Source organism: Notechis scutatus, chromosome 1 (genome assembly GCF_049901735.1).
Source record: "Notechis scutatus isolate UNSWTSFEM ecotype Mainland chromosome 1, rNotScu1.2, whole genome shotgun sequence".
In the NCBI taxonomy this organism is placed as follows: Eukaryota; Metazoa; Chordata; class Lepidosauria; order Squamata; family Elapidae; genus Notechis; species Notechis scutatus.
Window position 1 is genome coordinate 7292465 of NC_142009.1, and position 15575 is coordinate 7308039.

General features: G+C 43.9%; 1 protein-coding gene across 10 annotated transcripts in view; it reads left to right on the forward strand.

The window, feature by feature from the left end:
- BCAS3 (BCAS3 microtubule associated cell migration factor) overlaps positions 1-15575 on the forward strand; it is a 624015-nt gene that overhangs the window by 252416 nt on the left and 356024 nt on the right. For all 10 annotated transcript variants that reach the window (XM_087956170.1, XM_087956184.1, XM_087956163.1 and 7 more), the window contains exon 16: positions 8166-8316. In XM_087956170.1, the coding sequence (XP_087812296.1) occupies positions 8166-8316 (151 nt within the window). The remainder of the gene's footprint in view (positions 1-8165; positions 8317-15575) is intronic.

Sequence of the window (15575 nt, forward strand, 5' to 3'; positions counted from 1 at the left end):
CCATAGGAGGCCGGTTGCCGCTTGTGGCGTGCCGTTTAAAAAAGCTTTTGAGGAAGGGATTTGCTTCCAAGAAAGGATCGGCTGGAAAGAGTGCACAATATTTGTCGTCTTTTCTCCATTCCAGTTGTATCCTGTTGTTTGTGGCCACTGGCAAAGAACTGAGCCTGCCTCTGTGAGAATATTAAATCTGTCCCTAACTTTCCTACTTTTCTTTCTTTCTCTTTCTTTCCTTTTTTATAACCTTTCTGTTTTTTCTTCCTTTCGCTTCCTTTTTTCTTTTTCTTTTTTTCTCTCCTTGTTTTTTTTCTTTTTCTTTCTTTCTCTCCTGTCTTTTCTTTTTCTCTTTTTCATTCTCTTTCTCTCTCGTCTTTCCTCTCATTTTACTTTCTTTCTCTCTTTCTCATTCTTATTCTCTTTCTCGCACTTTTTCTTTCTGTATTTTTGTTTCACATTCTCTCTCTCTCTCTGTATATATATATATATATATATATATACACACACACCTCTCACACACACACACACTCAAATGGACAGATACTCACAGACACAGAGTCATCTAGCATTGTTCTTCTCTCTGCCTCACGCTCTCCATGAAGTTATTTCCTTTGCTTCAAGTCTCCAAACTTCCCTTTTAGTGTTTAAGCAATTTTAGTCCACCAAATTAATTTCCTGAGAGTGAACCTGGGTATGTCAGAAATAGGGGTTTGTGGGGCCAGAAATACTTTTCAGAGACATTTCACTGTCCAATATATCCAATATATGCTTTTATCCAAGCACAAGTTTTGTTTCTAATAATAATAATAATAATAATAATAATAATAATAATAATAATAATAATAATAATAATAATAATAATAATAATAATAATAATAGGTTTCCATTCAAGAAAATGAAGTACTTCTCAACTCTTTTTAAATCAGCTGCTATTAAAGCATTTGAATCAAATTGACCTAGTCCATTTTTTGAAGTATAAATAAAAAATATATATTGTGCTGTCCAACGGAAAGAATTGCTATGTGGCAGGTGGACCAAGGCAGTCATAAAATGGATCCCACTTTAGAGACCTAAAACAAGATGGAGGGACAACATCAGTAAGTATGGCGAGCCCAATTGGCACAATATTTTTTTTACTTATACTTTGAAAAATGGACCGTTCAACTCGATTTAAATACACACACATAGACACACACACCTACACAGATACACACAGAGTACTAAAATGTGCACACAGTATAATTTGAGAGGTAGCCGTAGCAATGTCTCCTAGTTTGTATTTTATTCCAATTTTATTTTAAACTGTATTTTATTCCAAATTCATTTTAAATCGTCACTTATTCCAATTTTCATTTTATTTTGCATTTTATATCCAATTCCATTTTAAATTGTTTTTATCAGATTTCAGTAATAATTTGTGTCTGGAACTCTGTACTTCGATATGGCCCAAGGGCTAATCAATAAAGTAAACTAACTGTATCCTAGAAAAAAAAATAAAGATTTGGGTTTATTTTTTAACATCTTAAGAGACCAGTCTAAGAATAGGAGTATTGCATAAGCATCATTAACTTTAGCAACTGCACATTTCAAAAATTCTAGGAGAGAAGGATGTGCCTGGCCTCAGTTGAGCCACAGGTGAAATTTCAGAATTCTCCAAACTTTAAAAGCAAATCCTGGAGGTGGGCAGCTCCAGTGAAGCATCTGCTCTGAGGCACATTTATTTACAAGATGGTGTCCTTTTGCTCCTTTTTTTCCTTACGTGCAGAGAATACAGGTAGTCCTCGACTTACGACCACAATTGAGCCCAACATTTCTATGGCTAAGCAAGGCAGTTGTTAAGTGAGCTTTGCCCCATTTTATGACCTTTCCGCAGCAGTGGTTTAGTGAATCGCTGCCGTTGTTCAGTTAGTAACATGGTTGTTAAGTGAACCTGGCTTTCCCCATGGATTTTGCTTGTCAGAAAATCACAAAAGGGGATTATATAACTCTGGGACACGGCAGCTGTCATGAATACCATGCCAGTTGCCAAGACTTTTGATCACGTGACCATGGGGATGCTGCAATGGTCATAAGTGTGAAAAAGAGCCGTTTTTTTCAGCACCTTTGTAACTTCGAACAGCCACTAAATGAATGCTTGTAAATCAAAGGCTATGTGTAAGAACCAGCAGTAGCAACTAATGTGGCATCTGATATTGTACTTTTCAATATATGTCCAATGAAGGAGAAACATCATTTTAGGACTCAAAAGGTGCTACTGCAAAGTAGGCTTATTCATTGGATGTCCAAACAACTAAAACTACTACTACTTTTTCTCCTTCTCCTTCTTTCCTCCTCCTTCTCCTTCTTCTTCTTTCCTCCTCCTCCTCCTCCTCCTCCTCCTCCTCCTCCTCCTCCTCCTCCTCCTCCTCCCTCCTCCTCCTCCTCCTCCTCCTCCTCCTCCTCCTTCCTCCTCCTCCTCCTCCTCCTCCTTGCTCCCTTCCCAGAATTGCCCGGGTTTTTATAAAGAATTATAATACATTACAAGCTGGCAATTCCGTCGTGAACAAATCAGCTCGGAAATAAATCCCATTTGCCTAATGGATCCCATTCCCAGGTAGCAAGTTTAGAATTGTAGATTACATTAACAGAAAAGGGAGGAAAAACAAGTGGGGGAGTGGAAAATGTGTCACGTTATAAAGTCTACACTTGTTGAACCAGAAAAATGAAGGTGGTTGTGTTTTGTTTAGAGAGGGCCCAAAGGTTAACAGCGGGAGAGTTGTTTTGAATTAAACAAATAATTTTTGTTAAAAGAGGACGGAGAACGTCTGGGAAGAAATGTTCCAAATGTAAGGAGCTACTCAGAGAAAATGCTGGCAACTGAAGTGGTGACACCGAATAATGGTAGAAGACAACACAAAGAAGGAGTGGGGTGTGTGTGTGTGTGTGTGTGTGTGTCAAGCTATTCTCCAAAGCACCTGAAGGCAAGACAAGAAGCAACAGATGGAAACTAATCCAGAAGAGAAGCAACCTAGAACTAAGGAGAAATTTAATGACAGTTAGAACAGTTAATCAGTGGAACAACTTGCCTCCAGAAGTTGTAAATGCTCCAACACTGGAAGTTTTTAAAAAGAGTCAGGAGGGCCATTTGTCTGACATGGTTATAGGGTTGAGCAGGGAGTTGGACTAGAACACCTCCAGAGTCCCTTCCAACTCTATTATTCTGTTGTCAAAAAAAAAAAAAAAGGACGATAAGAAAGAAAGAAGCAGCAAATGCACTTCTGTTAATAATCAATTCGTGGATTTTAGATTGCAGAATGAGGAGCTCTGATGCAGTGGGTGAATCAGGGGTCAATGCAGGAGAACAAGGGGCAGAACCTGAGGGAAGAGAGTCAAAAGAGCACTCAGCCTAGAACTTGCCATTAGAGTAAGGGGAGAGGTTTTGCTTTAGAATGGGTTAGATCAAGGGTGTCAAACTTGCGTCGTCATAGCATCATCACATGACATAGCGCGACTTTTCCCCTTTGTGAAAATGGGTGTGGGCGTGGCCAGTGCGTGATGCATCCGCCCCGTGGGCCGTGAGTTTGATATCCCTGGGTTGGATGGAGAAACGAAACCTCCACCATTCTGCTGAGGACCACGAGAGCCCGAAACCTTTTCAAGGTCATCATAACAGGTGTGGAGTTGAAGCAGACGGTTCCCATAACAAAGTGAACTTTGTTTGCATGGACAACGTGAGAGGAGGTTGGGGGTTTGGCTGGGGAAATGATGGTTTCATTCTATGGACTGGCACCTGGAAACCTCAGAGTCCGTTTTGCTTCGACATTACCATGCAGTTGCATTCGATAAACATATATTGGGATTTTATTGTTTGTAAGCCCCCCCAGGAGTCATTGAGCGTGAACAGGCGGCCATTTTGTAAGGCCATCCTCTACGCCAGAGGTGTCTAATTTGGTTTCATTGAGGTCCACATCAGGGTTGTGTTTGATCTCAGGGCGCTGTGTTGGCTTGGCCGGGTGGTCATGATCCCGCGGCCCCTTCAAGCTCCATTTTCACTTGCAGAGGGCTTGCATCCTGGACAAAAACAGCCTGGGAGGGCCTTGTGTGGCCCTCGTCTTTTTGCTGGAATAGGTACTGCAGGCCGGTCCTTTGCTGTTTTCCGGGCGGCCCCACAGGCCACATCCAGGCACCCCCAGGGGTGGGATGCTGCCGGTAAATAACAACCAGTTCGGTGAAGAGCAATGCAAAAATCCTCATCTGCTATGTTACTTTGGGGGAGTAACAGAGCTGAGGAGCAGCAATCTACTCTTCCGTGCTGATCAGCCGGGACGATAAAGGCTAGTACAGCACAGGGGCCCACCTGATCATAGGAGTGAACCAGCTTGCTCTCAGCTGATCTTTGGAGTTATAGGTTCACCCCAACCGGCAGAATCCCACCCCTCAGGCCGGATGCAGCCTTGAGTTTGACACCCCTGCTCTAAACAAAAAACAAAACAAAACACAAGGTTGTTAAGAGCCAAATTATAGATTAAAAGCATGCTAGAATATATATTTTTAGTATAATTTTACCTTTGCTACCTACTACCCCCCAAAAAAAAACCCAGGGCAAGAGATCAGTGGCCAGGAGACAGCAATGAGCATGAAATAGCCTCCCGTTGTTCCCAGGTGTTCTCAGTCTCAAACCTTGCCCATCGGTCTCACAGCAGTTTGAATGGAGACAGGTTCGTTCTTTTTCTGTCCAGCCTTGGCAAAAACTTTTAAGGTTTTTAAAGGTTTTCTGGTTTGGAGAGTCAGTTTGAGATTTTCATTTTGTAAATGGAAAGCCCTCAGTTTTTCTTTGGATTAGATTCATGGAGTAGACTTTCTATTTTGGGAGTAATTTCTAAAACACGGCTTTCCTTTTTCCCTTTCTTCCTCTTTTTTTCCCTTCTTTCCTTCCTCTATCCATCTTCTTCCCTCCTTCCCTCCCTCCCTCTTCCTTCCCTCCCTCTATCCATCTTCCTTCCTTCTTCCTTCCCTCCTTCCCTCTTCTTTCCTTCCCTCTATCCATCTTCCTCCCTCCCTCCCTCTATCCATTTTCCTTCCCTCCCTCTATCCATCTTCCTTCCCTCCCTCTATCCATCTTCCCTCCCTTCTTTCCTTGCCTCACTCCCTTGTTCCCTCCATTGCTCCTTCCTTCCTCTCTTCCTTCTTCCCTCTTCTTCCTTCCCTTTCATTCCCATCTTCCTTTCTCCCTTCCCTCCCTCCCTCTCTCCTTCCTTCCTTTTCCCTATCTCCTCCTTCCTCCCTCCTTCCTCCCCTCCTCTATCCATCTTCCTTCCTTCTTCCTTCCCTCCTTCCTCTTCTTTCCTTCCCTCTATCCATCTTCCTCCCTCCCTCCCTCTATCCATTTTCCTTCCCTCCCTCTATCCATCTTCCTTCCCTCCCTCTATCCATCTTCCCTCCCTTCTTTCCTTGCCTCACTCCCTTGTTCCCTCCATTGCTCCTTCCTTCCTCTCTTCCTTTCTTCCCTCTTCTTCCCTTCCCTTTCATTCCCATCTTCCTTCCTCCCTTCCCTCCCCTCCCTCTCTCCTTCCTTCCTTTTCCCTATCTCCTCCCTTCCTCCCTCCTTCCTTTCCTCTCTCTATCCATCTTCCTTCCTTCTTCCTTCCCTCCTTCCCTCTTCTTTCCTTCCCTCTATCCATCTTCCTCCCTCCCTCCCTCTATCCATTTTCCTTCCCCCCTCTATCCATCTTCCTTCCCTCCCTCTATCCATCTTCCCCTCTTCCTTCCTTCCTTCCTCCCTCCTTGTTCCCTCCATTGCTCCTTCCTTCCTCTCTTCCTTCTTCCTCTTCTTCCCTTCCCTTTCATTCCCACCTTCCTTCCTCCTTCCCTCCCTCTCCCCCTTCTTTTCCCTCTCCTCCCTCCTCCCTCCTTCCTTTCCTCTCTCTATCCACCTTCCTTCCTCTTTTCCCCCTCCATCCTCCTTCCCATTTTTCTTTTCCTTTCTTTTATTTTCAAAAACCAGATTGTATGAAGAAAAGGCCTCTTTCTGTTGCATTGTCTACATTTTTATTAAATCCTGCTTGCTTGCACAGAACGAAGGTGCAGTTAAGAAGTTAAGAACTCTGTGTTTTGCTTGTAATTATTTGAAACAGTTATTTTATTATGTCTTGTTTCCCAAAAAGACAATATTGGCAAAATGTACACCTTTTATTTCCATGGCGTATTGACAATAACTTCCAATGAACTCTTTAAAAAAGCCTGGACAGAAATTAATAGGGAAAAAAAAAACACTTACCACAACCAAACCATTTTCCATAAAATTGCTTGTTCAGATTTCTATCTGAACCGACGCGAACAGCATTCTGAAATCGCGGAAGGACTAATGTTGACTGGATATTCAAACTTTGCCAAAGGGTTTGAAGCCGTTCTTGGCAGGTTAAGCAAATCACCCTATATTCCTTAAATGTATGTTTGGAGAGCAAATAAACATTTGTGTATTTCAAGATAGAAATGGCAGATTTACTACAGATAGGGAAAGGAACAGAATTACCACATGTGAAAACATGTGAAAGTGATACAGAGCAGAAACCGTACATTTCTGGTTTGGTGTATGTATTTCAGCCCTACTGATTTTAATGGTTTGAGCACAAATTAATTCTGTACAGTCCGGAGAAGAATAAATTGTGGCGTTCTTTTTGCAATCCTGTCAAGAGTATTTGCAGCACATCCGACCAGCACACAAGTAAATAATTCTGCAGGATTCATTTACATAAGAAACTTCCTTATATACAGCAGAATACAGCAGAAGTCAGCATATAAATTCAGGAAGATGGAAGCAATATTCTCAGAAGCAAGAAACTTATTACAGAGTGGAGTCATTATATAGGAGAGACTCATTTCAGAGGAAGCACACAGATGCAAGGACGAACTAACTCTTATATACAGTTCAGCAAGTCAAAGCCACGCCAGGCTCCAAACTGTCACTTATGACCCCATACAAACAACTACTGTGTTTCAGTTTCCAAACAGTCCCCATTGGCTGACCTGTTGCCATGTCTATCCCAGCTCATAATCTATCTATATAAAAGCAAAATGCCACTCATGCATCATCACAAAATCTCCAGAACCGTAAAGCCTACAAACTTGGAAATTTGGCCCGTACGTTCCTCTTGGCTTCTAGGGGCTCACTAAGAAAGGATTTTTTGAAATGACCCTCAGAGCTATTAGTATTCCCTATATTATTATTATTATTATTATTATTATTATTATTATTATTATTATTATTATTATTATTATTATTATTATTATTATTATTATTATTATTATTACACTCTGATGCTAAGGAGTTCTACTCCTCCTCCCCACCTGGAAAGAAATCTCTTCCAAATGCAAAATACAAGCAGAGGAGAGGAGTTTCGGTTTCAGTTTCACAGCAGCAACCAGCTTTAGTACAGAACAGTTGAGCTAAGCCACGCCCAGGCTCCTTGCTGTTTCCTTGCTTGCATGGTAAATACTGTTTCAGTTTCCAAACAGCCCTCAACTCTCACACACTGACAGGATGCTAGCCAGATGAATACCGATGAATGCTGATAGGCAGAGGGAGAATCCCCACCCCCCACCTTATTTTCCTCCCCCAAAACTAAGCCCAACCACATAGTTTCATAGCGAAGCACGGGTACAGACTAGTTACTTATATACTGACAAAACCCAACCTCTTTTTTAGGAGTTCATTTTATTGATGAACTGTAGTAGTGGTCCTTGACTTACAACCGTTCCTTTAGTGACAAAGTTACAACGGCACTACCAAAAAGTGACTTAAGCCCGTTTTTCACACTTACGACTGTTTCAGCCTCCCCACGGTCACGCGATCAAAATTCAGAAACTTGGCAACGGACTCACATTTACGATGGCTGTGGTGTCCCTGGGGGGGTGGGGTCATGCGATTCCCCTTTGGCGACCTTCCGGCAAGCAAAGTCAGTGGGAAGCCAGATTCACTTAACGACCGTGGGAGGCTAACCTAACAACTGCAGCGATCCACTTCACAACGGTAGCAAGGACGGTCGTAAAATGGGGGCTCACCCGACAATGGTCTTGCTTATAAATATACCTGAGTGAAGAATTATAGTATCCGTTACATTTATGATACAATGATTATAGTACCGTGTCATACATGATAACCCTGAATGAATTCTCCTTCTCTCTCCCACAAGGTAAATTGAACAGTCAAGATTCCTATAACAATTTCACCAACAATAATCCAGGAAACCCTCGCCTGTCCCCACTTCCCAGCCTGACTGTGATGGTGCCTCTTGCTCAGATCAAGCAACCCATGACTCTAGGAACCATCACGAAACGTACAGGGTAAGTCAATTGGTTTAGAATGGTGATCCCTTCCTTCCTTCCTTCCTTCCTTCCTTCCTTCCTTCCTTCCTTCCTTCCTTCCTTCCTTCCTTCCTCCCTCCCTCCCTCCCTCCTTCCCTCCTTCATTCCTCCCTCCTTCCTTCCTTCCTTCCTTCCTTCCTTCCTTCCTTCCCTCCTTCCTCCCACCCCTTTCCTCCCTCCCTCCCTCCTTCCCTTCTCTTTCCTTCCTTCCTTCCTTCCTTCCTTCCTTCCTTCCTTCCTTCCTTCCCTCCTTCCTTCCTTCCTTCCTTCCTTCCTTCCTTCCTTCATTCCCTTCATTCCTTCCTCCTTCCTTCCTTCCTTCCTTCCTTCCTCCTCCCTTCCTTCCTTCCTTCCTTCCTTCCTTCCTTCCTCCCCACCCCTTTCCCTTATATCCTTCCTTCCCTTCCTTCCTTCCTTCCTTCCTTCCTTCCTTCCTTCCTTCCTTCCTTCCTTCCTTCCTTCCTTCCTTCCTTCCCTTCCTTTTCCTTTCTTTCCTTATATCTTTCTTTCCCTCCCTCCCTCCCTCCTTCCTCCCTCCCTCCCCTCCTTCCTTCCTTCCTTCCTTCCCACCCCTTCTCTTTCCTTCCTTATATCCTTCCTTCCTTCCTTCCTTCTTCCTTCCTTCCTTCCTTCCTTCCTTCCTTCCTTCCTTCCTTCCTTCCTTCTTCCTTCCCTTCCTTTTCCTTTCTTTCCTTATATCTTTCCTTCCCCCCCTCCCTCCTCCCTCCTTCCTTCCTTCCTCCCCACCCCTTTCCTTTCCTTATGTCCTTCCTTCCCTTCTCTTTCCTTCCTTATATCCTTCCTTCCTTCCTTCCTTCCTTCCTTCTTCCTTCCCTTCCTTTCTTTCTTTCTTATATCTTTCCTTCCCTCCCTCCCTCCCTCCTTCCTTCCTCCCTCCCCACCCCTTTCCTCCCTCCCTCCCTCTTTCCTTCCTTATTCCTTCCTTCCTTCCTTCCTTCCTTCCTTCCTTCCTTCCTTCCTTCCTTCCTTCCTTCCTTCCTTCCTTCCTTCCTTCCTTCTTCCTTCCTTTCCTTTTCCTTTCTTTCCTTATATCTTTCCTTCCCTCCCCTCTCCTCCGCAGAAAACCTTCTTAAATATGGCCTATGATGGAGCTTACCGGGGGCATGAATATTTCCATTTTTAATTATGTTTTCTCAAATTTAAATTTTTCTTAATTTTTTTTTACCTTATGTGTGGATTGTTTCCTCTTAGCCTTAGTCCTTACTTTGAAGCTTGATATGGCCTGCTTAGTTATATAAAAAAAAATTAAGATCTGCTTTGAATCATTCAAAGCTCTTCAACATTCAATAAATCAAACGATTTATTCATGGAATAGTTTGCCTATTTGCTTCCCCAAAGCATCTTAAAACTGGTTGGAAAAGCAGCATAGGTGGTCCTCGACTTATAACCACCCGTTAGTGACCATTCAGAGTTTTTCAGAAGTCACTGAAAAAAGTGACAGTTCTGAAAAACTGAAAAAGGTTTATCACACTTATGACCATTACAGCATCCTTGGTCACACAATCAAAATCCAGACACTTGGCAGTTGACTCCTATTTACGACTGTCGCATTGTCCCGAGGGCCGTGTGATCCCCTTTTGCGACCTTCTGACAAGCAAAGTCAACGGGGAAGCCAGATTCACTTCACAACCGTAAAGATTCACTTAGCAATGGTGGCGAGAAAAGTCGTAAAACCGAGCAAAACGCACTTAATGAATTTCTCCCTTAGCAACAGTAACATTGGGCTCGATTGTGGTCATAAGTCGAGGATTACCTGTAAGCCCTAACAGTCCACTTTTTTTTTTTTTTTTTAAAAAAGAGTGTTACGTGCAGGATTTTTAAAGGTTAACCTGTTTAAAAAATAAATATGTAATTGAAAAGCCAGCAGGTCCTTAGAACAGACCTGTTTGCCCAGACAAAGCTATTGAATCGAGAGATCATTATGCAAGAGGAATTTTCATTTTCACTGGCCCGCGTCCTTCATTAGTTTAAAATAATGCTCCCCAAACTTTACACCCACCTGCAGAGAAGATAGCATGTTATTAGCATGTCCACAGCATGTTATTTACAAGGGGTCTTCGACTTTACAACGGTTCATTTAGGGACCGTACCGAGTTACAACGGCACTGAAAAAAAGTGACTTATCACCATTTTTCACTCTTACGACTGGTGCAGCATCCCCCAGGCTCACATGGATCAAAATTCAGACGCTTGGCATCTGGTTCACCTTTATGACGGTTGCAATGTCCCAGGGTCATGGGAGTCCCCTTTTGCGACCTTCGGTCCGGCCAAGGCGATAGGGAGGCCAGATTCTATTTCACAACTGTGTTCCTAACTTAACAACTGCCGTGATTCGCTTAATAACGGTGGCAAGAAAGATGGGGCAACATTCACTTAATAAAGGCGTCTCAAATTTTGGGCTCAATTGTAGAGCCCAAGGACTAACTTTATTTATTTGTTGATTGATTGATTGATTGATTGTTGTAGTGGACTTTGAGAAGGAGCTAAGAAATCTGAGGAGAGTGAAGAAAGAAACCAGGTCATTTCTGCTTATATACATTTTTCCGTCCTCCAGGCAGATGGTTTCCATGAGAGCAGTTTAGATTGAGCTCAGGGTTGAACTTGAGGGGTCCTTGGTGTCCTCTGAGCTTGGTGGTTTTCTTGTAGACGTTTCTCATGACCCAACTGGGGAACATCATTAATGCTGGAAGGGAGGGGGGTTGTGGAGAAGAGGAGAAAGAGGAGGAGGAGCTGGTAGCAGTGGTCAGCAGGGTCCTTGGTGTCCTCTGAGCTTGGTGGCTTTCTTGTACATGTTTCTCATGACCCAACTGGAGAACATCTTCAGTGCTGGAAGAGAGCGGGGTTGGGGAGAAGAGGAGGAGGAGGAGGAAGAGCTCAGCAGGGTCTTGCTGATCTTTGAGCTGGGTGGTTTTCTTGCAGATGTTTCATGACCCAACTAGGTAACATCATCAGTGCTACAAGGGAGTGGGGTTTGCTCTCTGTTTATATACTAATGGCTTGGCCTATCAGTGTTGGTGGAAGTGCTCTTGGTGGTTCCTTGATTGGACTCTGGTTTAATGTTAATTTGTTCATCTGACTTGGTGTTGAGGAACCCAATTCTCCAATCAAAGAGCTATAGGGGTGTCTTATCTTGGGCATTCAGATCTAGCTGACCTTTGCAGAAATAGTTGGACCCTGTTTCGTTTATAGTTTTTAAACCTTGTGGCATAATGGGATGCCACACCTGAAGGCAACAGCCCATTTGACTGTATGTATGTATGTATGTATGTATGTATGTATGTATATATTCTCAGATGGGGAAGTTTTTACTTATAAGATTGCAGAGGGCTTTATGGCAATAAAAACTTACCACTGAGAAATACAAATGAACTTTACTCCATATGGTTTTAATATTTTAATTACAATCTTTTAATTTCCTGGGTTGTCCTTCCAAACAGGTCTTGGGGGGAGTAATTCTGCAGAAAACTGTAGGCTACAAGGCAGTCCTTGACTTACAACCATTCATTTAGTGACTGTTTAAAGTTACAATGGCGCTGAAAGAAAATGACCTATGACCGTTTTTTCACACGTGACCATTTTTTCACACTTATGACTGTTGCAGCATCCCCTCGGTCACACGATTACAATTTGGATACTTGGAAACATGGATTTACGACGGTTGTAGGGTCCCAGAGTCATGTGTGATTCACCTTTTGACAAAGCGACGTCAAATGGGGTCACCCGATTCACTTAACAACCACGTCACTAGACTGCTAGTTTGTTTGCTTGTGCTCATCTTTTTTTTTTTTTTTTCCCCATTCTGGAATTCAGCTTCCTTCAGCCTTCGTGTTTGCATCCTCCGTGCAAGGCCAAACGAAGGACAAAATCTGCGGAATGATTTTAGGGGATAGATCTTCCCATCTCAGTCTGCTTCCTCATTCCGTTGGTTTTGTGCTGTTTTCCACAAAAGCAGCAAAGACAAGAGGGATGAAAAGAGCCTCTTTGCGTGTCAAAATGCCCCGTTTGTTTTTTCCCCTCCCTCTCCGAAAGCCACAGGACCGAAATACCTCTGTGTCTCTATGAAGGAGCTCCAGATTTGATCACGCTTAATTTCCCTCCTTTGCTTTAGGATGCTAGTCAAATTCAGAGCAGCTTACTTTTATGTTTTGGCTTTTTCTCCCCCCCAATCTTTCCAAGGCTTGAATTGTTAACCTTCCGGATTTGTAAAGGAAAAGAAAAAAAGAGAGAATGGTAACGTTTGGTTGGAAACGTATCAAAGAGAGAACCAACCTAGAACTAAAGAGACATTTCCTTACAAGTGAGAACAAATTACAGGTACGGTAGTTCTCGACTTACAACAGTTCATTTAGTGACCAGCCAGAAGTTAACAATGGCACTGAGAAAAGTGACACAACCGTTTCCCCCACTTTTACGGACCCTTGCAGCAATCCCATGATGGTGCAATCATAATTCAGACGCTGGGCAACTGGCTCATATTTACGACCGTCGCAGCGCCCCAGGTGATCCTTTTTTGTGACCTTTTGACAAGCAAAGTCCATGGGGGAAGCTGGATCCACTTAACAACCCTGTTGCTAATTTATCAATTGCAGCGATTCCCTTTGTCAGCATTCCCACTAACCAACTCCAAACTAAGAGACTCCGAGACGTGCGTTTCCTCAAAGTTCCATTTTATTAGAGTTTTTCCTATTGGCACATCTGGGAAAACCCGAATCTGAGAGTTCCCTTCCCAAAAGAAAATCAAGATCCATCCCCTGCATCCTTCACGTGGCCCAATCAAATCTTCGTCCTATCTAGAGGCATCCCTCCAGACGCTCCTCTCCAGGTGCAGGGCAACATGTCCTTGACTCTCTGAGAAAAGAATGTTGTTGTGTCTAGTCTTCTACCCCACTATGAAATCCCCCCTCCAAAATTCCCAAGCACTGAATGTGGCAGCCTCGAAGCTTCCAAGTATAATAAATGGCTTCCAAGGCTGACACCCTTAACAACCGTGGCAAGACATGTCGCAAAATGGGACAGTACTCCCTTAACAAATACCTCACCTAACAACACAGATTTTGGGCTCTGTTGTGGTCGTAAGTCAAGGACTACCTGTACACAGATAGGAAGGGTGTTCAACTGTGGGCCACTTTGTGGACTTCAACTCCCAGAATTTCCCAGCCAGCAAGTGGCCAAGGTTGGACAACCCCTGGTCTAAATAAACCTTTTTTCATTTTTCTTTTTTCTTTTTCTAGTCTGCCATCAGCAGAGAACTCTGAGGGAACTTTGGGATGGGAGGACTTGAGTGAGAGAGATGACAGCTGTTCAGCCCAGTTTCAGTCTGTGCTCACTGAACTGGGAGTAATCGGCTTGTTTAATTTAGTGAGGCTTGTTTTGAATTAGAGAGAGAAAGAGAAAGAGAGAGGGAGGGAGGGAGGGAGAGGGAGAGAGAGACGGAATGGTAGTCTCTCTATCCGTTGTTTTCTCCTGAAAACCATGGGATTCTGGAAGGGTTTGCAGGTTCGGTTGGCTCACGGTTGCCTTTTGAAAGGATGTTCTTCTAAAAACTGAATTGAACATGACTTCAGCCATATACGCCTACAGACGGAGAATGGGATGGGGCGTGGTTTCCTGAAGCTGGAAATTTAAAGCTTGAAGAGCCACTTAGCCACCTTAGCCACTTGGGCCTTTAATAGCTAAGGAACCAGGACCGGAAGCGGGAGACTGTGAATTCTAGTGCTTCCTTAGCCATGAAAGCCTCTGCGTGGCTTTGGGCCAACCACCAGGAGACTGTGAGTTCTAGTCCCACCTTAGGGATGAAAACCTCTATATTAGTTTGGGCCAGTCATCAGGAGACTGCGAGTTCTAGTCCCGCCTTAGCCATGAAAATCAGCTGGGTAACTTTGGACCAATCACCAGGAGACTGCAAGTTCTAGTCCCGCCTTAGCCATGAAAATCAGCTGGGTAACTTTGGACCAATCACCAGGAGACTGCGAGTTCTAGTCCCGCCTTAGCCATGAAAATCAGCTGGGTAACTTTGGACCAATCACCAGGAGACTGGGAGTTCTAGTCATTTCTTAGCCATGAACGCCAGTCCCTCTCTCAGCTCAACCCACCTCACAGGGTTGTTGGCAAACAAACACATACATACATACATACATACATACATACATACATACATAAAACGTTGCTGGTGCATTGGGGCTGCGAATTCATCACTTGAGACTTTCAAGAAGAGATTGGACTGCCATTTGTTAGAAATGGTGTCGGGTCTCCCGCTTGGGCAGGGGGTTGGACTAGATGACCTACACGGTCCCTTCCAACTCTGTTAATCTGTAATTCAGTCGTAGGATGGACAACTGAATGGAAAGCTCTTTGTGAAAGGCAGAATGAACTGAACGCTGATATTCCCTGCTTAGCCATGCCTCAAACGGCCAAATTGAGACAACAGCCTGGACTGAACCTCCAGGGGACACGGCGTGTGTTTTAACATATTTAACATCTGCCCTCCTGTTTCTCCAAACACAATCTGAGCCTATAATAATAAGAAAGAAGGCAGGACAGGGACCATCTGCCTCAGCTCCGAGAAGAGGAGGCTGAGCGTGGGCAATCGACAGATGCATTTACACCCACGTGGATAACACCTTTAAGGGGTGCCCCCAGGAAACCGGGCCTTCCCTTGGCCGTTGTTGCTTGACTGGAGAGAAGGGGGCCTTTGAAACCAGGGAGGCTTCGCAATGGTTCCTGGGTCACCGTTGCAGCTAGTTGTGAAGTGGACAAGAGAAAGAAAGATCGAAAATGCATCTGCTTTGTTCCTCCAAGTCTCAGCTCTCTCCTAAGCTAGATTTAGCCAGGACAATGATACAGGTAGTCCTCGATGTACAACTGTTCATTTAGCGACCATTTGAAGTAACAGCTGTGAAGAGCTAGGGGCATGGCACAGAGGTAACACAGGCATCTGGCAGCTCAAACTGCCCCTTTCTTGCTTCAAATTTTCCCCAATGCTCCCATGTTCCTTGCAAGTCCCAGAGCAAAGTGATGACATCCCACCCACACACCTCGAGCAGCCCCTGGCTGCAAATAATCCAGCCCAACTTGTGAGCACCGTGACTGAAAAGCAAGAAATCCAGCAGGGCAAGTTGAGGAGTCCAGGAATCAAAGGAGCAAGACAAGATATCCAGAAATCCAGAAAGAATGCAAGGATTCAGGTTTAAACCGTCCGGCACTCAACATCCCAGTAA